Here is a 26,238-nt window from a genome sequence, read left to right on the forward strand (position 1 = left end):
TGTTATTAGTTTGTAAATGATAAAAAGGTTGGTTGTAAAGATAAATAAACTCAGGTCAACACAACACTTTTGAAAAAAAATCTCAAGCTTAACCAAATTTGAGGATTTGGATTAATTCCCCTGTTTTAGCTCCAGTCTTTGCTTGTTTATACTTACTTGGGGATTAGAAGATCTGATGGTGAGTGCAGGGCATTTTTGGGGTGATTTTGTCCCAGATTTGGGCTGGGATAGAATACTCAATACCTCCAGCTCTCCTGGTCATGGTTGAAAAATCCAAGAGACATTTATCCCAAGGAAGATGCAGGAGAAGTTGGATGGGAAACTCTTGGCATCCCCCAGCCTACTGTTGATTGAATTTGCAAGGGCAGAGCATCTGGGATAAAAAATTACAAGGTTTGGGGGTGTCTAAATATCAATTGAAAGTCTTGATTTAGAAAATATTTTGGTTTTTTAGTGATGTGTAAATGCACATTGCTTTTGATGGGGTGACACAAGGGATGAAAGTGTCCTAACAAGTTTAGATGCCAGCATTGATAAGCTGTGACATGAATTTAGCAAGGGCTGTTCCACAAAATAAGGCAAAAATGGACAGATTAAACTATTGTAATAACAGGAGAAAAGCAAAACTTACTTGCTGAATAAAACCCTTGCTAGCAAAGCTGGAAAACCACCAAAACCAACAATAAAAAAAAGGAGAAAAAAAAAATTTTATACCAGACTTCTTATTACAGTTTAGTTCATGTAGCTTATTCCCTGTTGGAAATTCCTCTGTCTCATTGATGTGCTAAAAATGGATTCAGGCTGAGGATAATTCATCTGGGCACAGGCTGGCACCAGCACAGCCAGAAGAAAAATGGGCAAGCCACAAATGCTTCCAGTTTAATTATTCCATTCCTTACCACAGGACCATCTTTAAGTCACAGCCAATGTCAAGCTGGGATAAAAGGGGTCCAGGGTGATGTTCTTGCCAAGCTGCCAAAATATGGGCTGGGGAACAGGCTCTGCTTTTATTTGTTCATCTTCATTTGGTTCCTTTGCCTCTTGCAGACTCACTACGAGAGCGGAGAGTACATCATCCGCCAAGGGGCTCGAGGGGACACCTTCTTTATCATCAGCAAAGGAAAGGTGAGTTCACACCTTGCCAGGCCAAGGGGCTCCCAAAATCCTGCTCCAACCTCTCTCTCCCCCGTCTCAAGGCATAAATGTGCCAGAACTTGATATTTATTGGAGCTCCTTGGCTGGGTCAGGAAAGGAAGAGTGGCCTGAAGGGCTGAAAATGAAATCCCTGTCCTCCCAGGCAACACTTTGGGGTGGAAACTGTTGTGGAATCTCTGGGTAAATGACCATGAAACTCAATTTCTTTGAAATAAATCCTACAATACTCCATGATTTCTCTGCTTAGCATCCCCCTTCCAAGGCTGGCTTCCAGGCTCCATTCCCATGGCTTCCTCTTCCCAGCTTGTCTAAATAATAGTAATGCAGGGATCTCTGAGCTCTGTCCATAGGGGAAAAAAGGTCTAAGTTTCTCTCCCACTGCTCACAGGGAAAATATTTTTGACCTCATTTCCCATAAAACACTGATGGGATTTTATAGACCAAGTTTCTTCCTTCCATTCAACAATTATTTATAATTTTTTTAGCCTGCCTAATACACTTGAGAGACACTTGGCTTCTTTCCACATAGGAGGAAGGAGATTTTGGAGGGAATACACAGTGATTTCCAGCTGCCAACTCATTTTCCACCATCATCTTCCACTTTGTGTGAGCCGGTTTTTATTGTAAGGCAAAAAATGGTCTTTTTCAGATCAATAAGAGTGTCTTGGAGAAGTTTTTGAAATGAAGTTAATCATAGCCTGCAGAAATCCAAGCTAGTTGGTTTGATGCCCTTTCACTTGCCTTCAATCAGAAATAATATTCCCTCTTTTCTCAGGGTATGGACAGTCATGAGCCAAGCTTCAAATTCTTTTTCTGTTGCTGTTTTTTTCATGGAGAAAAATATTGGGATGGTGCATCTCTCTTCCACATCTACATCTCCCTCCCACAATGAGTGTTTAGAGCTGTGTTGGCCACTGAGGCTTTTGCCCCACTTGGTCAGGTTGATCCCATCCCTTTCCAGGGAATGGCCTGGGTGGAAGGGACCTTAAATCCCATCCAGTGCCACCCCTGCCATGGCAGGGACACCTTCCATCATCCCAGGCTTCTCCAAGCCCCAAAGTCCTGCCTGCCCTTGGGCACTGCCAGGGATCCAGGGGCAGCCACAGCTGCTCTGGGCACCCTGTGCCAGGGCCTGCCCACCCTGCCAGGGAACAATTCCTGATTCCCAATATCCCATCCAGCCCTGCCCTCTGGCACTGGGAGCCATTCCCTGCGTCCTGTCCCTCCATCCCTTGTCCCCAGTCCCTCTCCAGCTCTCCTGGAGCCCCTTTAGGCTCTGGACGGGGCTCTGAGCTCTCCCTGGTGAGCACCCCCAGCACCTCCAGCTCTTGTCCTGGCTCCAGAGGGGCTCCAGCCCTGGGAACAACTCCATGGTTCCTCTGGACTCATTCCAACATTCCCCAATCTACAAAGAAATGTAGAAACCAAATCCCAGTTGTTGGCCTGCAGCCCTTAACCCTCCCCCAGAGGATGGACAAGACCTCCCATGGCCTTGGCCATTGCTCCGGAGCCCTGGACTCCTCCTGGAGCAGCTCCTTGGCTTTGTCCCTGGCCTCTGCTCCTTTATCTTGCTGTGACAGCTGCAGGCCAGAAAAAGGGAGCTAAAATAAAACAAGGCACTGGGACTTGCTAAAAAATTCCCAGACTCTCAGCTGGAGCCTGATGGCTTGACAGAAATTCCCACAGGGATACTTAAATCCTGCCCAGTTTTCTCTTTTGAGCTTATTGCTTTGGAAAAGAGACACCAGTGGCTGATGGGTGGATGGAGCTGGAGAGAGTTTAATTTTAATGCCTGGCTTAGGATGGATGTAATAATTAATCCATGCTAAGCCTTGGATAGTGGCTCAGCAGTGAAACAGGGAATAAATGACAACAAAATACAGGATTTTAGAGTCAGTGTGTGCTGCCTGGCACCTGCAGAAGCTGGAGCACATCACCTCCCGTGTCCTGTGGTAAAACTTGACTTGGGCAGCTCAGCAAGGCAGGAAAATGCTGGCAGCAGCTCCTGGGAGCACACCTGCAGTGTCTGCAGACAGCGTGAGCAGGATCAGGGAGAGCTCCTCAGGGAGTGTCTGCCATGCCTGTCACGTCACAGTGTCTGGAATCACGAAGAATCATGGAATTGTGTGGATTGAAAGGACCTTAAATCCCGCCCAGTGTCACCCCTGCTGTGGGCAGGGACACCTTCCACTGTCCCAGGCTGCTCCAGCCTGGCCTTGGGCACTGCCAGGGATCCAGGGGCAGCCACAGCTGTGCCAGGGCCTGCCCACCCTGCCAGGGAACAATTCCTAATTCCCAATATCCCATCCAGCCCTGCCCTCTGGCACTGGGAAGCCATTCCCTGTGTCCTGTCCCTCTGTCCCTTGTCCCAAGTCCCTCTCCAGCTCTCTTGTACCTTGACACCTTGGAATTCTCCTCTAAGGTCTCTCTGGAGCCTTCTCTTCTCCAGGCTGAAGTGAGCAGAGATAAATTTTTTACATGTCTGAGCCCATCACTCCTCTCAGAAATACTGAGAAAACTTCTGCTCTTCCAGCCCATCCTCCATTGATTTCTGTTCTCTTCTCTTCTGTTTTCTCCCAGCCCATCCTCCATCAATAATACTTTTAGGACCAAATTCCTTTTTCTCTTCTTCCCTGTCAGCTCCACCCACCCCACTTGACCCATCTCCTGAGCTCCTTTAGTGCATTTATTTTATCTTGTTTCCCCAAGTCCTACCAAGCAGAAATCAAAGTGATTTCCAACCATGCTGTGTGCAGGAATCTGTGGAATAATAATGGATGGAAATGGCTCATTCCCTTCTGCTTGGGAAGTGCTGCTTGCACATCCAGAGGCAGCATGGGCCTTGCTGTGTCATTTCCCCCCCTTTTCCCTTTAAAACTCACAATGTGGCACCAATTTAATGCAGTTTCCCCACAGGAGGCTGGCTCAGAGCTTTGAACATTGTAGAAGTCGCTCTGTCCTAATCCATGAACACTCTTTGCTTGGGATCATTGGAAGTCATGGAAAAAGGGCTGAAATCTCATTGAAGTTCCCTCTGTTTATCCAGGGGTGTTCCTGGCTCATCCATCCCACATTCCCTGCCCTTCCATGAATCAGTGCAGGTGTTCAGCACCGTGTGCTACTCATTAACCTCTCGAACCCACTGGTTCTGCCATCCCTTAAAGAGCTGGGGCACGGTGCAGGCCACAAGTTTAATTTAATAAGGAAATTACACTGGGATATCACTGAATCCAAAAGGATGTGCCTGACATCCCACCTTTTAGCTTTGGGAATTTCCGCGTGCAAAAGCTCTGGTTGAAAAGATGGAACGATTTGATTTCTGCTCCAGCTGGAGTTGTCCCCTCCCTGAACTGGAGAGAGAGCAGAGCCACACTCCATCCTACAATGCCCCAAACTGGACACTTGAGTTGTGCCCCAGTGGTGGTGATTTGTGTTCTTCCCGTCCCTTCAGGGAGCTTGGGAATGCTGGGAACCATGTGGAGCAAAGTTCATGGAAGCTTAAGGCATAGATGATAGATACACAGCAAAGTTTTGGAATTTTATTCTCCTGTGACTGTGCAGCCAACTCCATGTTTAGACTAGAAAACACTCCCAAAAATCCAAAGCTGTGTGGTTTTGTGGGAGTAGTAGGAAAAATCACCGCTCGTGTTCTTGGATGGTTGGCTGGGGAGAGTGCAGGACTCTGGGGAATTACATTGTTCCCAGAGGAGCCTTTCCTGACAGATCCAGGAGATGAAAAATTCCCCTTTGAGGTTTTAGGTGTTAATTAAAAGTTCCCTGAATCCTATGGGGTTTTGGCTTTTCCACAGGTGAATGTCACCAGGGAGGACTCTCCCAGTGAAGATCCCGTCTTCCTGCGCACTCTGGGCAAGGGGGACTGGTTTGGAGAAAAAGCCCTCCAAGGGTAAGTGCTCCTTAAGGATTAAATATTGAATTTTGATATTTTCTCCAGGATTTTTTGCAGCTTTCAGGTGGTTCTGGCTGTTTGGGAAGAGATTGGGAGTGGAGTTATTCTTTTGGAGTCACTGGATTTGTGTTAGAAGGAGGCCCCACCTCAGTGGGGAATGGGTTTGTTCTGCACTTGAGCAGCCAAATGTAGACAGTCCCTTGCTTGTGGACATCAAAAATTAGTTTATCTTTGTGTTTCCTTCCCTAAACATCCATTGGAAGCTCAAAGAGTTTGATTTTTGCAACTCTGGAGTGTTATTCCTGTATGGAAAAGGATAATTGTGGTCATCCTGATGGGGTGGATGGCTGAAAGAAGGGCAGTTTGGGGGGTTTAAATTCTGTATTTATATGGGATTTTGGAGGTGGAAATTGGATGTCAGTGAGCACTTCTGTATAAACATTTTCCTTTGGACATGAGCTAAAAGAAGAGAAGCTGCAAATCCATATTCACGCTATAAAAATAGGCTTCATTAAGGCAGGAATTAGGGACACTCATTCATCTTCATGAATAAACATCTTTTCCTGGGGGGTTTATCTGGGTGCCAGAGCTCTTGGGCTTTTTTTGGGATGCTGTAGTAACATGGTCAATCCCTCCTCTACCATCCTTCTCCACAATAAAAAGTGGCAGAATATTTGAAGACTGAATTTCCTGGCACTTCTTGCCAGCCAGAGATGTATCAAGCACAAATCTCAAGTTTATGAATCTCTTCCTTAGTTACAAAATATTGTGGGTATTGAACAAATATCCTGATTTTGATGCCATCCCTGCACAGCCCTGGTGACACAGAGCAACCCCATGGGTGGGAATTCCTTGGCATTTCAAATAGAGTAGTTTGAGATCAGTTAATTTGCAATACTTGGCTGCATAAATTTGAATATTCAATATAGAAATAGAAACTTAATTATTGAGAGGACGTTCTCAGCATGCAGGGAAAGCACAATCCTGCCATCCCAAGGCCAGGTTGGATGGGCCTTGGAGCAGCCTGGGACAGTGGAAAGTGTCCCTGCCGTGGCAGGGGTGGCACTGGATGGGCCCTTCCAACCCAAACCATTCTGTGATCTTTTGTTTTTGTTGCTAGAGAATTCCTCCAGAACCATCCCTCCAGTTTGCTGATAATCACAGGAGTCTTACAGGGAGATTTAAATGGAATAATGTGAAAATATTGCAATGTAAACATTTGGCAGCTCAAATAAATTGCTAATTAATGAGTTTCTGTGAGGATTGTGTGAGGCATCCCTGTTTGGCCACTTGGGAAACCTTTAGGATTGCTGTAAAATACAGCTATGGCTGAGAGCTTGACATAAAATTGGTTTTTTTACTCTATTTTCTTTCTTTTTTTATCTTTGATTAATTTTTTTAAAACTTTACCAGGGCCTTAGCAATGCTTGAAATCCCAGAGTGGTTTGGGTTGGAATGGACCTTACAGACTAATGGACACTTTATTAAAACCTGATATATTTTGTGCGCATAGAATAAAACAAGAGCTACAAATCATTTCTTCATTAAGATAGAAACTAATGCAGAAGAAATGCAGCCTAGCAGGAGCTGGGATAACAAATCCCTCCCAGCAATATGTCCCTGACAGAGCCATCAGGGACTGATGTGCATTATCCCATTTTCCATGCTCACAGCAGATGGCACCCATTAGTTGCCAGTATCCCATTGCACACTGGCAGAGCAAGGCATGAAATGATGATCCACATCCTCTCCCAGGCCTCTCGTACCTTCCTGGCTAATTGGAGGCAGCAGATGGATCATTTGCAGTCTGGCATGACATAATTTAGGGTGCTCCACAGTCAGGTGTTGTTTTCTTCGTTGCAGTAAAAACATTTATTATATAACAACATTTATGGAAACATAATATAAAGATTTATTATAAAGCAATAATTGTTTGTATCAGCGTGGGAATGAAGTGTTGTGGTGTTGGGGGTCCCCAGGACGAGGTAAGAGATGAGAAATTGACTCCAAGTTTTTAGAAGGCTGATTTATTATATTATCAGAAAATGCTATACTAAAACTATACTAAAGAAAGAGAAAGGAGACATCAGGAGGTTAAACAAGAATGAATAATAAAAACTCGTGACAGACTCAGAGAGTCCGACACAGCTGGCTGTGATTGGCCAATAATTAAAAACAATTCACATGTTTGGATAAACAATCTCCACGCCCCATTCCAGAGCAGCAAAACATGGAGAAGCTGAGGCTTCTCATCTTCCCAGGAGAAAAATCCTGGTGAAGGAATTTTTCAGAAAATATCATGGTGTGACAATAAAGTTCCTTCAAATCAGCACAGGGAGGGAACTCAGTGCATCTCAGGTGCTGAACTCAGTAAAAACTCAATGGGAATAACTCAGAGTGGCTCAGGTACTAAAACTGGCTGAATTAGGGGGTGCTGCCTTGCTGGCCTCACACAGCTGGATCTTGCTCCAGAACATCTGGAGCAGAGCACAGCCCCTTCCAGAGGGATGCTTTGGGAGCAGCCATCCATCCCATTGGATGGAAAATGTGGTTTAAGCATTTGGCAGGAGTATTGAGGCAGAAAATGATGGGGGAAGAAAAGAGGACAGAGAGCAGATCTTTAGGAAAATGAGGGTTCTGAGCACCCTGGGATAGTGAAAGGTCCCTGCTCAAGGCAGGGGTGGAATGGAGTGGACTTTAAGGTCCCTTCCAACTCAAACCAGTCTGGGATTCCATAAAAGCCTCCTTCCTGCTGCATATTCCATCATATATTGCATTTACACAGGGCCAGGGGTTTGGGTGATGTGGGTTTCATCTGGTTTTGGGATTCAGGATAATTTCTGGACCTGGAGCAGTGGACAAGGGCAGGGGCTGATGTTTGGAGAGCTGGTGAGGGAGCAGGAGAGGGAGGGGTTTGATAGAAATATTCACAGGTTGGTTCATAAGGCTTTGACCAAACTGGCCAAGTCTTGAGGTCCAGCTGGGATTTTAAGGTGGGTGCTTTGCTTTTTAAAAAAAGGGGGCCTAAACACTCCTGGGCAGTGGCAAAACAGGAAGAATATGGGTGAGTAGCCCAAGCTGAAGCTGAGACAGGGCCTCCATAACATGTGTGTGTTCATTGGATATATTTATGTATAAATATAAATATGAGACTGTATCCTACTGAGAAAAGCAATGGGAATATGGATGATTTAAACCTACAGGAATAGCACAAAGTTATAACAAACATATTTCATGTTTTAGCATGAGAACGCCAGCTGGTTTTAAGACTGTTCTATTGCACATCTAGGATGAGATTTTTAATGCTGGTTTGTTCTGAAAAGTGCTGACTTTCTTCATTTGCCCTGTGGGCTGTCCTGGAAAATAAGGAAGATATTTGTTCTGTGGGGAAGGACTTGGGGAACACCGGGCTCTGCCTGGGCCAGCAGAATACACATTTTTTTGATTGATTCTTTGCAAAATGTGTTTGTGGCATGTAGGGGGAAGAAGGAATTGTGGTCTTTAGGTTGTGCAGAAGGTGCTTTGCCCTGGTGACCCCAGCAGTGATAACTGAGCTGTTGAGACTGATTTATATCTGTTTTTTTGTTACATTCTTGATGATCTGAAAATGAGAATGGTGGTGGCTGTTCCTCATGGGACAACACATCTGCTTCCAAGAAAATTTGTGCTATTTCCCATTTACATCTCCATCTCTGGTAGTTATTTCCCTTAAGTTACAGAAATCAGCTCTCCTCTACCTGCCCCAAATCCCTGGGGCATGATTTGTGCCCTGGTAATTTCCTGCAACAGTAAAACAATATCCATGGCTATGGGTAGCAATGTCAACAGGACAATTTCTGTGCTGACCATTGCAGAACCTGATACCACATTTCCCACCTGGAATAGTGGGAGTTGCTCTGATGGATGTTGACATCAGTGACCAGAAAAGCTTGGCAATGCCCATGGGAAATATCAAATCAGGAATAATCCAACCAGGATTGCAGCTGATGATGTCAGAGCTCTGTTTATTCAGAAGTTAATGTTGGAGCTGAATTTAATGCCAAAAGCTTTTTAAAAGGCTGAGGACGAGACATCAATAGAAGTAGGACTTTGTTCCTTCTCTTATAGAGGTTTTTTTCTTGAGTCATAATCCAAAATAAATTGTTTTTTATTAAATCTATATTAACCCTGCAAGTGGTGCTGGGATCACCCCACTCCTGCTCCTCTGCTCCCTGCTCTAATTCCCACTTTCCATGGACTAATCTGACCTTGCCATTGCTCCTTTTCCCAGGCAATAACTGAAAAACTCAGTGTTTCTTTAAAAACTTCATAACCCAAACCTAGAAACCTTTGGGATGCCCCACCTTGCTGCCCTGCTCTCTCCTTCCTTGTCTTCTCCAGCTTTTTTCAGGTTTCTTGGCTGTCCTGGAAAGGAGCCCTTTCCCCTTTTCCCCTTTTCCCCTTTTCCCCTTTTCCCCTTTTCCCCTTTTCCCCTTTTCCCCTTTTCCCCTTTTCCCCTTTTCCCCTTTCCCCCTTGTTTTCCCTTTCCCCCTTGTTTTCCCATTTCACCTTGTTTTCCCTTTTCCCATTTTCCCTTTTCCGTTTCCCCTTGTTTCCCCTTGTTTGTTTCCCCTTCTCCCTTTTTCCCTTTTCCCCGTTTTCCCTTGTTTTTCCTTCTCCCTTTCCCCCCTTTTTCCCCTTTTTCCCCATTTTCCCCATTTCCCCCTCTTCCCCCTTTCCCCCTTTCCCCCTTTCCCCCTTTCCCCCTTTTTCCCTTTCTCCCTTCCCGTTTTCTCTTTTCCCTTTTCTCTTTCTGCTCTTTCCCCTTTTCCATTTTCCCTTTCCTCTCTGCAACTTTTATGGGCTGAATCCTTTTCCAATGTCCTTGAACTGAAATTCCCAGGAATAATGAGAGTTATATTCCATTTTCTTGGGACACCTTCCTTGCCATCCCAGGCTCCCACTAAAACTTTCCCATCTGCTGCCCTATGAACCTCATGGTCTTGAATTTTCCAGGGAAAAAAGAGTGGAATGGAGAATTGGAAATATTTGTCACTCTGGAACACAGGGGAAGGCACACAAGTGTAAATGTGGCAGGAATTTCATCTTGGGGTGTCATTTCCAGAGGTATATATACATGAATAAAATATATATTTATCCTATAGAATAAACATAGGGAAAGAAAATTGTAATTCCTATTTCTTCAGGGAGAGCCACAGCTCCTTCTGTTACAATCTATTTGGGAAAAGGCATCCAACCACCAAAAAGTGTTGGGAAAGGGCTTGAGAAGCAGCAAAATTCTGGTGTATGAAAGCAGAAGGAATTTGTGATGGGAAAGGGCTGGAAAAATAGGCTGTGGTGTAGAAGGACAATGAGGGAAAATTCCCTCCTAGGGTGATTCCTCTTGGCATGAAGCCTTTCCTTGGCCACAGTGCTGAGACATTCCCTGTTTCCAGTTTGGAAGAGTAGAAAAGGGAATTAAAAGCAGCCATGGGGTAGGAATGCAGTCCAGGATAATGCAGGATAAGGCAGTTTTCCAGCCAGGAACTCCATGGAGATGTAGATGTACCCATATGTAGAGGCCACCATAAAATGGAAGCAGTGCTTCAAATGTTGATATGCAGGAGAATGAACAAAAAACACCCCAAAAGAATAATAAAGCCAACTCTGGCAAGTTGAGAAGCATTTTTGCCACCCTTGTTGCTAAATAATGGGGTTTTTTCTATAAATCCAGGATGTTTTTCCCCTATTTTCCAACCCCTGTGCTCTGTGTGTATCCCACAGACTGTGGATCCGACACATGGCCTCCAAGGACTGGCTGGAATTTTTGTCATCCATTACCTCAGATGCTTTTTTACACTTCTTGCAAGCACTGGGTGATCTCAGAAGACCTTTCAGCCTTTATTTCCCTTTCCCTGCCAGGGAGGCGAGTGCCCTGATGGATTTAGATGCATCCCTGATGGATTTAGATCCATCACCCTGAGGCGCAGGAAGCTTTTCCAGGTTTTGGGCAATCTGTTGGCAATTCCCTGAAACAAAACCCTCCCAAGAGGTTTTGGAGGGTGAGAGCTCCAAAGCTGGGACAGCTGCAAGTGGGGAGGCAAAGTGACACAAGGATGGTGTCACCATCTGCTCCCCTCAGGGCTGGAGCTCCTCCTGTGGCAGCTGGGCCTTGGAGCTGATTGATTTCCTGAGGACACCCCATGGCAAAAATTTCAATTTAATGGTGGAAAACGTGGCCTGGTCACAACACCCTCAACTCCAGAACAGATGGAGGAGGTTTATGATTGCAAAATTGTGGAATTTCCATCAGTCCCTTTGTGGTTTAATCCCAGTGTTACAAGTGTGATGGGTTTGCTTCCCTGTCTCCAAGTCAGGCCCTTCTCCCAGGTACCAAGCAACAGGAGAAAAGGAAATGGCCAGGGGAGGTTCAGGCTGAGCATCAGGAAAAATTTCTTCACCAAAAGGGTTGTAAGGCATTGGAATAGAGAGCCTAGGGAAGTGGTAGAATCCCCAAAAAGCAGAATCCTGGCATGATCTGGAAGTGTCCAAGGCTTGGAGCACCCTGGGATAGTGGAAGGTGTCCTTGCACATGTCAGAAGGTTGTAACAAAATGAGCTTTAAGATCCCAACACAAACCTTTCCAGAATTCTGTGCTGATTTCCATGATTCTGGGCCTTTTTTTGCAATATTTGAAGGAATGAGCTGGAAAGGACATTTCCCAGAGGGCAGAGCAAGGTGTGGTGGCTCTCACAGCATCCTGCTTGGGAGCACTGCACTGGCACTCCTGAGGAGCAGTTTATTTCTGCTTTTCCAGCAGGAATGAATTGATATTATTTTCTCTTCCTGCCTAAAATCCCAGCACAGAATGGATTCTCCCAAAGCTCCATAAACATGGCATTTCCAGCAGCCAGAATTAATTGCTGACCAACATCCTGAACCAGAGCTGCAGCTTTAATCATTCCTGATCCTTTCTGGATTGAATATCCTCAGGCAGTTTTTTAATCTTCCTTCTCCTCCTGCACACTTTAAAGTGTGGCACTAATTGCCACAGTAGGTTTGGGGCTTTTAATGGTGCTTTTTTGTTTTTTTTTCCTTTTTGGATGAGCCATCTGCTGCTTGAGGCCATTCCTCTGAGTTCTCAGATGTGCAGTTGACTTGTTGATTTTTAGAATCTGTTGTCTGAGATTACACATGTGGCAACAAGCCAGGTGAAGCCAATTTTCCTCAGCTGCCTTTACATTTTCTGGCACATTCAGTGACTTGTGAAGATCTCTGGAAGGTGTCCCTGCCCATGGCTAGGCAGCTGGAAGTACATGAGCTGTAAAATCCCTTCCATCTGAAACCATTCTGGGATATTCTGAACTCAGCCCAACTTTTTTGTTAACAAGAACCACAATTTTTATAGAAAAGAAAATGCTGTGTCTTAAAACTGTTGTAATGTATTTCTATATAAATATAATATACATAAAATATGATATTTATATCAAGGTTTGGAACTGGAAGTCAGCACCCTGCAGTGCAATTCTCTGTTCTGACAAACAGCTCAGTTTATAATCTCAGGATTTTTTCCTAATTTTTGTGCAGAGAGCTGGTACTACCTTAAGATGATCAAATAGATCCTCATGGAAACACTTCTGGTTCTGAAGGGATGTGAAGGGATGGGGATGATCAGGAATGAAAGGCCGGTGCACAGAATTTCACCTTGTTTGTTCATTTATTTTCTAAAAAAAAAAAAAAAAGAAAACAAATATCAAAATCATGGAGTGGCTTGAGTTGGAAGGGACCTTAAAGATTCAACATTCCACCCCAGCCATACCTTCCACTGTCCCAGGCTGCTCCAAACCCCATCCAGCCTGGGATCCAGGGATCCAAGGGCAGCCACAGCTTCCCTGGGAATTCTATTCCAGGGCTTTGTCACCCTCCCAGGGAACAATTCCCAATTCCCAATATCTCACCTTAATTTCCCCTCTGTCTGTTTGAAGCCATTCCTCCTTGTCCTGGCGCTCCATCCTTTGTCCAAAATCTCTCTCCATCTTTCCTGTTGTCCTCTTCAGGCACTGGAAGGCCACAGTGAGGTCACCCCAAAACTTCCCTTCTCTAGGCTGAACAATCCCAATTCTCTCAGCCTTTTAATGTCTGCCTTTAAAATATTTTTATCAGCCCAAAATCTCCCTCAAGGAAAAAGAGCCATTAGGAGAGAAGGTTCCTTCCAACCCAAACTTTTCTAGGAGTTAAAAAAATCAAAATCAACAAGGGCATAAATAACATAAATTTGTGTGGGGAAGTTACACTCAGACCCAACTTGATGACTCAAATGTAGTTAGTAAATAATCAAGTGGTTTGGAGTCTTAAGGACAATTGTTGATTTAGAAAATCACAGCTTACGAATTGTTCTTGCTTTTATCCAACTGAGTCATAGCCCAGGAACTCAAATTGTTCTTGGGTTTGGTTTTTTTTTGGTTTTTTTTTTTTTTTTGTTTGTTTGTTCTTTTTTCTTTTGAAGATGTTGTCTAAAGACCAGAGACAGTATTCTTCCTGCTGAGTTAAAAAAATCAAAAAAAAAAAAAAAAATTTAATATTGGGCAAACAGAGTGTGCCAGATGGAAGAAGGAAGTCAGAATTCCAGGGGTTTGGGGCAAAGCAGCCCTACAGAAGGTTTGTAGTTAACCTTATATTTCCTTATGCTGCAGTGAACATCTCCAAAAGTGTTCCCAATATCTTTTTTCCTCTATATTCCTTCAGAGCCTGAAAAAAAATTGCTGCACTAAAATTGCTGAATAGGAAATAAAAAATATTATTACTAACAAAGCTGCTGGAGCACCATTCACATCAAAAGAATATGGTTTTAATTTATAATGTTTTTTTTAAGTAGCACAATTTGGAGGATTTATTTTCCTGTCTGAAGTGGGATGAGTGGAATGGGTGGTGATGGAAGGGATTTCAGGGGTCAAATCTGGTTCTTGCTTCCTGCAAAGAGCAAAACCCTGGGATTGCACTTTGGTTTTCCCATCTGGAGGGTGTGAAACAGCTGAAGAGTAGAAAAGGGAATTAATTTCCTTTTCTAATGGAAAAAAATTCCCTTTTCCCTCTTTTCATGATTTTTTTCCTGGTAATTCCTGTGTTGTGCAAAAGAAAAAAGGGAAACAATTGGGGGGAAAAAATTCCTATGTGATTTTTGTCCTTGCTGTCAATAATAACCATCAACCGTTAGATCCAAATGTTTTATCCTAGAATTTCAAAATGAGGATGTTTATGTCAAAATGATGGTTTAGGACAAATGATTCTTGTGGGGGAAAAAAATGCATGCTCTGAAATAAATGTATTTTTAATGAGAGGAGACAAAAATCCCTGTACAAGAGTTCCAGTGAGGAAATCTCGCATTTTCCCTGGGAAAATGCTTCCATCAAAATACTGCCCCCAGCTCTGTTCAAGTTTGTAAGCATTAAGTGGAACTGAAGAATGCAGCAGTGAATTTGAATTCTCTTAAGTTCCTTTAAAAAAAAAAACCACCCAAACAAGTGAAGATGCCTATGGGGGTTGCAGGAGTAGGAATTAATTCATGGGATGTAGGCAGGATAATCCATGTCAGCAAACCCTCAGAGCAGGTTACAACAAGATGGAATTGAAGAGGGGAAAAGAACAAAAAAAAATGGGATATCAGCTTAAATGTATAGCTAAATTTACTACAGCACCTCATGATGTGGCTCCTGTTCAAATCCCTTTTTGTACCTAGGGTGGATTTGGGTTTGTGTGTCAGGCTTTGGAGCTCCATTTAAAATTCCTGTAATTTATCAATTTTAGAAAATTGAGGGAGTCTTCTGCTCAGTAACCCAGAATTGGGATGCAGGGCCCACTCATTATGAGGCACCGTTGTAATTAAGTGTTCAGGCCTGTGCTTTTTAAATAATCAAATGTTCTCTATTACAGCCATATTAAAATAATTCCACCTCTAAAATGCAGAATAATATCAGCTCATGCCTTGCATTTTGCTTGCTGTAATTTAAACACAGAGGGACCAAAGGAAACAGCCTCAGGTTGCACCAAGGAAGATTTAGGTTGGATATCAAGGCAAATTTCTCCACCAAAATGTTGTCAAGCCCTGGGACAGGCACCCATGGCAGTGGTGGGATCAGCATTCCTGGCGGGATTTAAAAGCTGCATGCCTTGGATGTACAGACATTTTCAGAAGTTTAGCTGTGTTTATATTCAATAAAAAAAGGGAAAAGTTCATTTAAAAGTACTAAAGCTGTGGGCAGCCTTCATTCCAATTTAATCTTGGGTTTGTTCAGGCTGAAAAAGTGGTTTAGGGTTATGTGGCAGAACTTCTCTAACGAAGCAATTTCACTCTGGCTGCTGAAGGGGCTGGCAGAGGTTTAAATTCATCAAAAATTTTTATATTTAATTTCTTTTTCCCCCTCTCAGCCCCTGGGTTTGTAAAATCCAGTTCTTGATTCCTGAAGTCTAAGGCTGTAAATTACACATCCTTAAGGCACCTGCTAAATTTCATTATGTCCACAGTCAGGCTGTAATTAAATGGAAGGTTGGCAGTTGTGGAATTGAGAAGAAATGGGAAGGTTTTAGAGTTTTATATAGAACATGATCTTTTAAAGTTGAATATTACAGGAGGCTACTCAGCATTTGTGCTAGGTGCTGGTTTATTTTCTCATCCTGTAGTATAATTTTGGATTTAAATATTTGGGAACTTCACCCCCCAAAAATTATGTTAAAATAGGACTTTTGCACCATTCTGGGGCAACTCTCCAAGCATCACCTATTGCACTGCTTCAAGTTTTCCTGAAGTTTTCCATAATTTCCAAGCTAAATCTCTCAAATGACAACTTGGAGCTGCTTTAAAAAAAATCCTGGGGGAATAAATCCCAAGATAAGTAATTTAAGTAAGGAATCTGGTATTTAACAGGGGTTATTGCCACTGTTTGCTTGAAAAAGCTCTTGAGCCTGGTCTTTATTGTCAGGAAAATGGGAACATATCTAATCTCCATGGATTTGGGGGTGTCCAAAATAGCACAGAATTTATAGGCATGAATATAATATAATATAATATAATATAATATAATATAATATAATATAATATAATATAATATAATATAATATAATATAATATAATATAATATAATATAATATAATATAATATAATATAACATTATATTACATTATATTACATTATATTACATTATATATCATTATAATTTCATATATCATATATATTATATCTCATATATCACATATATCATATATCATATCATATCATATCATATCATATATAATATATCAATTATAAATTTTTAATTCTTTCATCATGTGTCCTTTCTGGACAGGCTCTTAGAGATCTGGAGAAATAATAAGTAAAAAATAATTTGGAGATTTAGGAGAGATCCCTCTACCTGGGAAGCCTGGGAGAGCTGAAACTCTTTGTAATGCTGGAAAAATCAGAGCCTTTTGCACTGTTGGTTTATTGTCCTGCTGCTAAAAAAAAGAAAAGAGGAAAAATTCAGATTTTAAACTCGCCCCCAGTGTGTCCTTGAGCAATATCAGATATTTTTTGGATGAAGCTCCCTAAGCAGGACATCTCCAAGGAATGCAGGCTCATTTAGGAAATGTTTTATCATTTGGAATCTCTTGATGAAAGGCCTGTAATAAAGTATTGTAGTTAACCTTGTAGCTTTATTTCTCCATTTAAGGCTACAGAAGATACTTTTCCCACGTGGAGATTCCAGATTAAGGATGGGGAGAGAGGGGAAGGGAAGGATTTTCATTGCCAGGAGCTTTGAAGTCTTAATGGGACAATGACCCTGTGTTCCTGCTGGAGCGCAGGAGAAGCCCTGGATCACTTCTCAATTTGGGGCATCCACATTTGCCATCCAGGCCCAAGCTGTTACTGATATCCAGGGCTTGGAGAGGGATGAGGCAGCTGTGGGAAAAGGGACTTGGGTTTCTTTGAATCCCAGAACAGCTTGGGTTGGAAGGGGCATGAGAATCAGCTCATCCCCCCGCTGCCATGGGCAGGGACTCCTTCCAGCATCCCAGGCTGCTCCAGGCCCCATCTGGGAATCTGTGCCAGGGCCTGCCCACCCTGCCAGGGAAGGAGTTGAAAAGGTGGGGATCAGTTTATCAATTGTCTTGGATGTCTTCTTATTCCCTCTTTGTGTTTGTCTCTTATTAAATCATTTTAAAGTGCAGCTGCCGAGTCATTCATGAGCAAAATGTGTCAAGGACCATTTCATGTGGCTCTAGCTGCTGAATTCTGTTTTGCTGCTCTTCTTTTTTAAGGAAAATAATGCAAATCAATGCTTTCCTCTTTATCCTTGCCAGTTCCCTGGGTTTTTTGGCATTTCCTGGGTTTTTGGCTTTGCCTGGCTTTGAATGATCTGATCAAGGCTGGCAGAGAAGTTCCTTATGCAGAGTAGGTCTGCAAGGCACCAGTTTCTAGAAACTCTTCTGATTTGTTCAAGGTTTAATTGATTTGTCCTTGAATGGGATAATTAACATTTAATATGTCTTAAAGATGCTCTTCTCGCCCACTGGCTGATTAAAACAGCAATGGATGGGGTGTGGTTGGGTTTTACTTCACTTTAATGAAAAAGTGGCCATTTCGTGCCCCTGGGTTGTTTCACATGGGAAATATAATTTATTGCAGCCTAGTGAGACTCTGTTCATTACAATAATTCTGAATAAATTGCACAAGTAATTGGGTTGAATCATTAATGGGCTTGGCAGGCAAGGAGGTTCTACCATCCCAGTGTCAGCGTTGTGTCACTCAGATTTGGGTTTGTCTGTCACTTCAGACTAAACTTAAGCCACAGTTTACCTCAAAGCACCAGTTTTAATTCCTATAGAATATTCCTCTAGCTGTGTTTGCTCTTCCCTGCCTTTCTGAGCTGCTGGAAACACTGTAATAAGTGATATCAGCACCATTGAGGGTTTCCTGGGAGCAGAGGGAATGGAAAAACCCCTGGAGATGGTTTTGCCATCAGCAGAGAGGGATTTCTCAGCATTGTTCCCACCTCAGCTGTGGGAAACACCAGTGGGACACAGTGGATCCCTGCAGGGACTAAAACTGTGAATGTGGCACTTGGGGTCAGGGTTTAGGGGAGGACTGGGCACTGTTGGGTGGCTGGGTGGACTCAATGATCCTTTTCCAACAATTCTGTGATTCCTTGCTTGTCCTGATGCCAGCAGATCCGGCCATGGTGGGATGGGTGCAAGTTACAGGGGTTAAAAACAGATTCCATGCAGGATTTGGAAGCAAAGGGTTTGGGATGAGGTGCTCATCTCTTTCAGCCTTGAAAGTCAGCCACAATAAGGAATTCAGCTGGATATGGGAATGCCTGCAGTGTAGATCCTCACTGTGTTGTGGCAGCCCTTGGGTTTAATTGGAATTCCCTTCCCAGGCAGGTGGATTGCCCAAGGGGTGGCACGAATGGAATTTCTGTGCCCAGAGAAAAGGCAGAGCAGGGGCTGTGACAGATGACAGCCCACAGGTACTGGAGAAGGCTCCAGAGAGAGCTCAGAGCCCCTTCCAGGGCCTAAAGGAGAGCTGGAGAGGGACTGGGGACAAGGGATGGAGTGCCAGGACACAGGGAATGGCTCCCAGTGCCAGAGGGCAGGGCTGCATGGGATATTGGGAATTAGGAATTGTTCCCTACAAGGTGCCCAGAGCAGCTGTGGCTGCCCCTGGATCCCTGGCAGTGCCCAAGGCCAGGCTGGACTTTGGGGCTTGGAGCACCTGGGACAGTGGAAGGTGTCCCTGCCCATGGCACAGGTAGAATGGGATGATCCTTAGTGGCCCTCCCAACACAGAGCATTCCATGATTCTCTGCCTTCCCAGTGTTCCCACCTCAGCACTGCCAATAATCCATCCCTCTGCTTGCCTGAAGGACTCAGAAAGGCTCAGTGGAATTAACGGGAGGCGAAATTTTTGTTTGGCTGAAATGGGATTTGTGAAATGCACCCTCCTGGCTGCGGGCAGGTGTTTCAGGAAAGGCTGTTTGGCACTTGGAAGTGTGGACACCTGGGTGGAAGCTGAGCTGAGGGTGCCACTTTGCACAGGTGTGCAGGCAAACATCCCAAATCCATCTGGCACCTTCCCTTGGCACTCCAGCTTCTGGAAGTTCCAGTCCAACTTTGGCTCCAGCAAAGAGAGAGCCACAGGGAATTGTGTTCCCTGGGGTCTGAAAACCTGTAAGTTGTGGATCTGGAAAGTGCTATTTGTCAGGAGATAAATAGTTATTATTTTCTTTGTATATTGTATATGTAGGGAATATCAAACCCAAATATCAATCCTTAAACTGTTTGGGCTGGAAGGGATCTTAAATCCCATCCATTCCCACCCCTGCCATGGGCAGGAACACCTTCCCCTATCCCAGGCTGCTCCAAACCAACCTCTCCTTGGACATAAAAACAGTGAAATCTTTCCTTCAAACACACATTTGGAATGTGAATACTCCCAGAAGACAGAAACTTTTATCTAAAACTTCACTTTGTCCTGAATGCACCCAAATTCCTCTTTTTTAGAAAACTAATTGAGGAGGAATTTGATTCCCATGGACACACTGACATCCCAAGGACACCCAGTGCTATACTTTCTGCCAAGCCTGAAAGGCCCATGAGGAATATTAATATCAGAACATTTATTAAGAAAATGTAATTCTTAATTTCCAGGTGACTTTCCCAGACTACTCCAGGGCTGTTTTACAAAATCCAGGGTTATAATCAGCCTCATGTCTGGGCTTTTTTCCCATAGATATTTAATTTAAGCTTTGAGATTTATTTCTTCTTTTGACAGACATTTTATTTTATAAAAACCCTTCTATTCCATAATTAAATTTCCATAAGTTCTTGCCTGTTTTAACACTGGAGGTGGTTTAGTGCAGACCCTCCCATGGAGGAGGAGCACTTTTGCTCCTGATGCTGTGAGTCCTTCCTGTGCTGAATGGCCTCAGATTCAAACACCATGTTGGAATTCCTCCCAATTTGTTCTTAAATACCTGCTCACCTCATAAAAATGATAAAAGGATGACCAGGTTTCTTGAGGGGTCATCATGGCTTGAAATGATGGGTGTAATAATTGCTGAGGTTTTTATTGTGCCTTCCCAGTGCTGAGTGCTGAATCTTCCACCTTCATATTTGGTGCCAGGTCACCCCCACCAGGGCCAGGATTTAATTTCTTTCTATACCAGTTGGATTTAGTTTTGTTTTGGCACATAAAACCTTGATTATTTCTTTCTTTTTTATTAAATCAAGAATGAGCAGGTGGTTGTTGCATCTCCCCCTGCTGCGACTATAGGCTAAGATGCAGGTGAAGTTATAGAAATTATTTATTATTATTATTTCAATTTTATTTTGTTTATAGAAATAAAAGGCAATCAAAGCTTTAAAAAGACAATTTCTAAGGCTCCAGGTAGGCAAATCTCTCTTTTTAAAGGATAGGATATCACCAAATTTGGGTACCACTCCTCAGAATACCCAATAAAACCGATTCTTATCTCCCACCTGAAAGTCATGGCGTAATCAGAAAATATCCAATAAAATAGAAGGGAAGATAGAGATGCTGGGCTTTGAGCTCTTATTGCTAAATTTAAGCTAATAACTGATTTTTTCCCCTTTTTTCCCCTATCTGACATGTCTTGTCCTAAATGCTTTAAATCAACCTCATTAAGAATATTGTAACAAGGTCAAGTGCACAGTGCTGGCAGGTGGGAAAATGCATTAAAGAACTGAAATAGCAGCAAATTAGGAACCTCTGGATAGTCCTGTGGCATAATTGAAAACCCACCAGGGAGCGTCTCATTTTTTATTTCTGAAAAGCCTCATTAACAGCATTCTGAGCTGATCTCAGCACTCACCACCTGAGGTCCTACAGGACGGGAGGTTTCACTCTCCCAGGCAGGTTCTGCCCCAAGGTCCAGGCACTGACCCACCTGCTCTGGATGGTCCTTTGAGGTTATGCAGTTTCTTGAGCTAAGAAATGAGGTTTTATCCTCATTTTTTAGGGAAGGAAATGGTGAACATCAGGAAAGAACTGGATGTGTCTGTGTCCATGGGGTCGCACAATGGGTTTGGGTTTGGGTTTGAAGGGACCTCAAAGTTCATCCAGTGCCACCTCTGCCATGGGCAGGGACACCTTCCACTGTCCCAGGCTGCTCCAAGCCATGTCAAAGACTGAACTTGATGACTTTGGAGTTCTTCTCCAATTTTAGTGAATTCTGTGATCCATGTCTGCATCAATCACCTGGATCTGCCTGATTTCCATGGGGGAAATCCACCTCACACAGTCCAAAGCTTGGCTTTCCAACTTTTCATCTTCCTGAGAACCCAACATCCATTTGCTGTTGGCTTTAATGTAAAAATACATCGCTGGGATTAATAAACACAGCATGCTCTACTAAACTTTTATAGATTTTAACGTGAAACTAATAAAAGGTGCCATTAGAAAAAGCTGCACTTGAAAAGCCATTTCATAAAAAAATCTTGTAAAAATTCCTTCAGGCATTAAAATCTCACTTCCTAAAAGAGAATGAAATACAACAGGAGGGATTTGACTCCAAGCTACGCCAGTTTGAGGACATGTAGCAAAAACCCCATGTGATTTAAGCTTCATGGGTAGTGGGAAAACAAAACATTTCTTAGAATAGCAATTCAGCTTGTTGAGCTTCAAAAATACATTTTTTTACTCAATATAAGCCAAATGTACAACTCTTCAAATAGACAATGTACCAGCTCCTTCTAATACTTTGTTTTATGCCTTGTGAGCTTCTTGTTAGCTCCTAAAATATATTTTTACTCCCAGTGGCTCCAGCTGAAAGGTTTAAGCCCTGCCAAGGGTTGTACAACAAGATTTACAAAGCAAGAGGAGCCGTTTGTGATAATTGACTGGAATATTTATGAAGCTGAGGCCTCAGGTCTTTCAAGGCTCTGTTGGTCAAGGAAATTCTGCTCTGTCTTTATGGCACTGAGGGTTTTAAAAGTAAAAAACTCCCGGGAGATGCTGCTGGGATTCCACCAGCCTGGAGCGAAGGAGGCTCAGGGGGCCCTTGTGGCTCTGCACAACTCCCTGCCAGGAGGGGACAGCCAGGGGATGTCAGGCTCTGCTCCCAAGCAAGGAACAGGGACAGGACAAGGGGAAATGGCCTCAGATTGTCCCAGAAGAGGTTTAGGCTGGATATTGGGAAAAATTCCTTTGCAGAAAGGGCCGTCAAACATTGGATTGACCGCCCAGGGCAGAGGTGGAGTCCCTGTCTAAGGGATTGGGAGCAGTGGGAGCTGTGGGAGAAGGTACTGGAGCAGGACTTCAAGCAATTTGGGGATGTAGGAAGGCAAAAACAAAGCAAAAAATTTGGGAATCACCTCAAACATTTTTACTTTGCAAACAAATTATGGCAGCCCTTGGTAAAGCCACGAGACAGAGGCTGAAGTATAAACTGATCTATTCCTAAATTGAGTTGTTGACACCTTGTCAGAAGCAAAATTGTTGTAACTTCCCAATGCGGTGAAGGTGGCTGTAAATTCCAAGGAGGAAAACAGATCCGTGCATTTCATCCCTTAAATAACATACTCATGTTTCCACTGGTGTGGTGGCATGTCACCCTGAATTTTTTAAGATTTTCTAAGCTTTCTGATGTTTACATTCTTGTAACCAACTTTCTCACACTTTCTGTAAATAAATTATTGTTTTGCGTTCTTTTATAGAGGAGGAAAATGTGGTAGGCTGTTGGTTTGTCCAGTGTCATTGGAGATGACAATTCCAAGGAGGAAAACAGATCCGTGCATTTCATCCCTTAAATAACATCCTCATGTTTCCACTGGTGTGGTGGCATGTCACCCTGAATTTTTTAAGATTTTCTAAGCTTTCTGATGTTTACATTCTTGTAACCAACTTTCTCACACTTTCTGTAAATAAATTATTGTTTTACGTTCTTTTATAGAGGAGGAAAATTTGGTAGGCTGTTGGTTTGTCCAGTGTCATTGGAGATGACAATTCCAAGGAGGAAAACAGATCCGTGCATTTCATCCCTTAAATAACATCCTCATGTTTCCACTGGTGTGGTGGCATGTCACCTTGAATTTTTTAAGATTTTCTAAGCCTTCTGATGTTTACATTCTTGTAACCAACTTTCTCACACACTTTCTGTAAATAAATTATTGTTTTGCATTTTTTATAGAGGAAATTTGATAGGCTGTTGGTTTGTCCGGTGTCATTGAAGGGGTGGCACTGTCACCCTCCAATCCACTGTCACTTTTGGAAAACTGTAAGTGTTAGAGTCAGAAATTTAAAAACTCCCTTTTACCTTGCGTGTCTGCGCTGCGTTATTTCACGTCCTATAGTCCTGAGAACATTTAGGAACGTGCATTTTTTGTTGCCACCTAATTCCACCACTGAGCTGGGGAGCTGAAAAGGGCACGCGAGGTCTCCTGCTGGCATTTCTGGCCCTTTTCCGCAGCCAAGGATGTCCTGAGGGGCTCCCAAATCCTCCCGTCTTGGGTTTCCCCCGCAGCAGCTGTGCCCCCTGTGCAGGTGCCCAGCCCTGGGCTGGGGGAGCTGGCACGTGCCAGGGGGTGGCACGGAGCTGGGGGCTGCAGGGGATCAGCAGCGTCCCGGGGCAATGAGGGAGCAGCCGGGGCCATGGAGCGCTCGGGGAGCGAGCGAGGCTCCACGGATGAGGAACGCGGATTTTCGGGGAGCAGCTCCGAGGAGGAGGAGGAGGAGGAGGAGGAGGAGGAGGAGGAAGGGGATGAAGGCCAGGCAGTGTCCGAGTCAGTGCTCTCCTCTCTGGGGCCACAGGGGGTGGTGGGGCACTGCCAGGAATTAATTAATTCATTAATTAATTGTCAATATGTTCTGTTTTACACATCACAATTCTAATATCTCCTTAGTGCTGTGCTGTTAAAATAATTACTTGTATTTAATGCACTTGTAGTAATTAAACTACCTGGGTTTTTTACCATTTTTTAACCATTTTTACTATTTTTTTAACCTTTTTTTTACCATTTAATGCAGTATTTTCACTTGTCATTGCACTAGTAGTAGTGACTTTTGCCTTTAGAGCCGTGCATTTACTGGGAGTAACCTCTGCATTTAATATTTTGCACTGGTAGTAATTACTCGTTTCATGTATTTACTAGTAATTACTTTTTCATTTATGCTGCGCACTGGGAGTAATTACCTTGTTTTTAATGCTCTGCATTTGTAGTAACCACTGTTTCAGTTAATACCATGATTATTTGTTGCATTTAATGCCTTGGACTTGTAGTAACTTCTGTGTTTAATGCCTTGCACTTTTAGTGGTTACTTTTCCCTTCAATGCTGTGCATTTACCAGTAGTAACTTCTGGGTTTAATGCTTTGCACTTGTAGTAATTATTACATTTAGTGCTGTGCCCTTATAGTAATTACTCTTGCATTTAGTGCAGTTCATGTGCAGTAATTACTTCTTGCAATTAATGCCATGCACCTGTAGTAATTCCTTCTGCATTTAAAGCTGTGCACTTCCTAGTGGTTAATTTTCCACTGAATGCTGTGCACTGGTTGGAATTGCTCCTGGACTTGTAGTAATTACTCCTTGCACTTAATAGCATGCACCTGTAATAGAAACTTCTGCACCAAATTCAGTGCACTTATAGTAATTATTTGTTGTGTTTAATGCCACCTACTTGGAGTAGTTGATCTCTCATTTAGTGCTGGGCACTTGCTGGTGATTGCTTTTGCCTTAAATTCGCTCTTGGTAATTTCTTTCCCAATTAATGCCTTGCCTTCCCAATGAAACCTTCCAAGGTTTCATTGGCCTTTAATGCCACAGATTTCTGTACCTCCTTGTGCTGCAGCTGCTGGCCAAAGTCACCTTCTAGAAAAGGATGGATTAATAGAAAATAACAGAAATTACAACAGTCCCTTGTGCATCTGACTACCTCATTTTCAATTTTATCAAAAATGTTGGAGCTGAGGCCCCCAATTTTATTGTATTTTCCTGGTCTGTAATCATCTAAGTATAACACAGTAAGCAAATCATTTCTGTGATCCATAAATTTACAGGGATAAATGTCTTTTTGTGGCATCTGGGATAATGGCACAAATGTGTTGAGTTTTAATGGGAATTAGTGGACACCAACAAGTTTGAATTCTCATTTTAATGGATCAATATATTGTCAAAAGCTGGCTACAGCAACTTAATGAGGAATTCAATATTATCCTTTCTTATCCTCTCTGTATTTACCCAAGTTTTAGGAGTTAATAGGGATAATTGTCCACTTCTATTCCACTACTTCTTTCTCATTGCTTTAAATTAGCACAATGTGATTTATCAGTGGGGTTAATTAGCAGGAATACACACTTAATTCCAGTCCAAATAGACTCAGAGTCAGCATTCCAGCACAGGCTGGAGTATTAATGTATTTTTGCTTGCTATGCTCTAAAAGTATGAACATGAAGAAATTAAAGTTAATTAACGATGACCTCAAAGGGAGAGTGCACGGTTGTCACCCTTTTTTGACCATATTCCTGTTTTAATGCCTCCAGTCTTTAAATGGGAATTTCTATTCCTAACAGCGCCTGTAAATATGATTTTCTGCCTCACTGGAACCTAGAGTGGTGTTCCAGCCTAAATGAATGAGGGGTGTGCAAAAGAGGGGTGTGACTGTAATCCACTTAACCTTGGAACATGGGAAGGTTGGAGGAAATTGGGATAAAGCGAACCCAGAAAATGCAGCACTGACTCTTAAACGCTGGAACACCAAAACAACCTGATTAAAATGAATTAAATTGCTTATTTTTATTAGTCTTGGAATTCTAGTCTTTTATTAGCCTAAATGGATGATGAAAACAGCAAGGAAAAGCTGTGAAAGCCAGAAATTTGTCCTCAAAGTGCTTGGAGAGCCCTGTGTGTTGGAAACCAGAAGATTGCCATGGAAATAACTGGAGAAATGTGTTTTTTCTTGCAGGGAGGATGTCAGGACAGCCAACGTCATCGCAGCTGAAGCGGTCACTTGTCTGGTCATAGACAGAGAGTAAGTTCCTCCTTCTGCCTGGGGCTGGGGGAAAACTCCAGTTTAAGCCTTTCCCAGAGCTTAATGAGACCCTTGGATCATCTTCTCCAGAGTGGCTTCTTAATTTGGGGTGATAAAGTCACAGAATTGACGAGTGGAGGGAAGGTGCCCCTAAATCATCGAGACAAAACTCAATAG

General features: G+C 43.1%; 1 protein-coding gene across 2 annotated transcripts in view; it reads left to right on the forward strand.

Moving 5' to 3' along the window:
• The window catches only part of PRKG1 (protein kinase cGMP-dependent 1), a 352,826-nt gene that overhangs the window by 262,238 nt on the left and 64,350 nt on the right, over window positions 1–26,238 (forward strand). For both annotated transcript variants that reach the window (XM_058029350.1, XM_058029351.1), the window contains exons 6-8: window positions 1,048–1,125; window positions 4,965–5,059; window positions 25,996–26,061. In XM_058029350.1, coding sequence (XP_057885333.1) covers window positions 1,048–1,125; window positions 4,965–5,059; window positions 25,996–26,061 — 239 coding nt within the window. The remainder of the gene's footprint in view (window positions 1–1,047; window positions 1,126–4,964; window positions 5,060–25,995; window positions 26,062–26,238) is intronic.

This window comes from Melospiza georgiana, chromosome 8, assembly GCF_028018845.1.
Source record: "Melospiza georgiana isolate bMelGeo1 chromosome 8, bMelGeo1.pri, whole genome shotgun sequence".
Classification (NCBI taxonomy): Eukaryota; Metazoa; Chordata; class Aves; order Passeriformes; family Passerellidae; genus Melospiza; species Melospiza georgiana.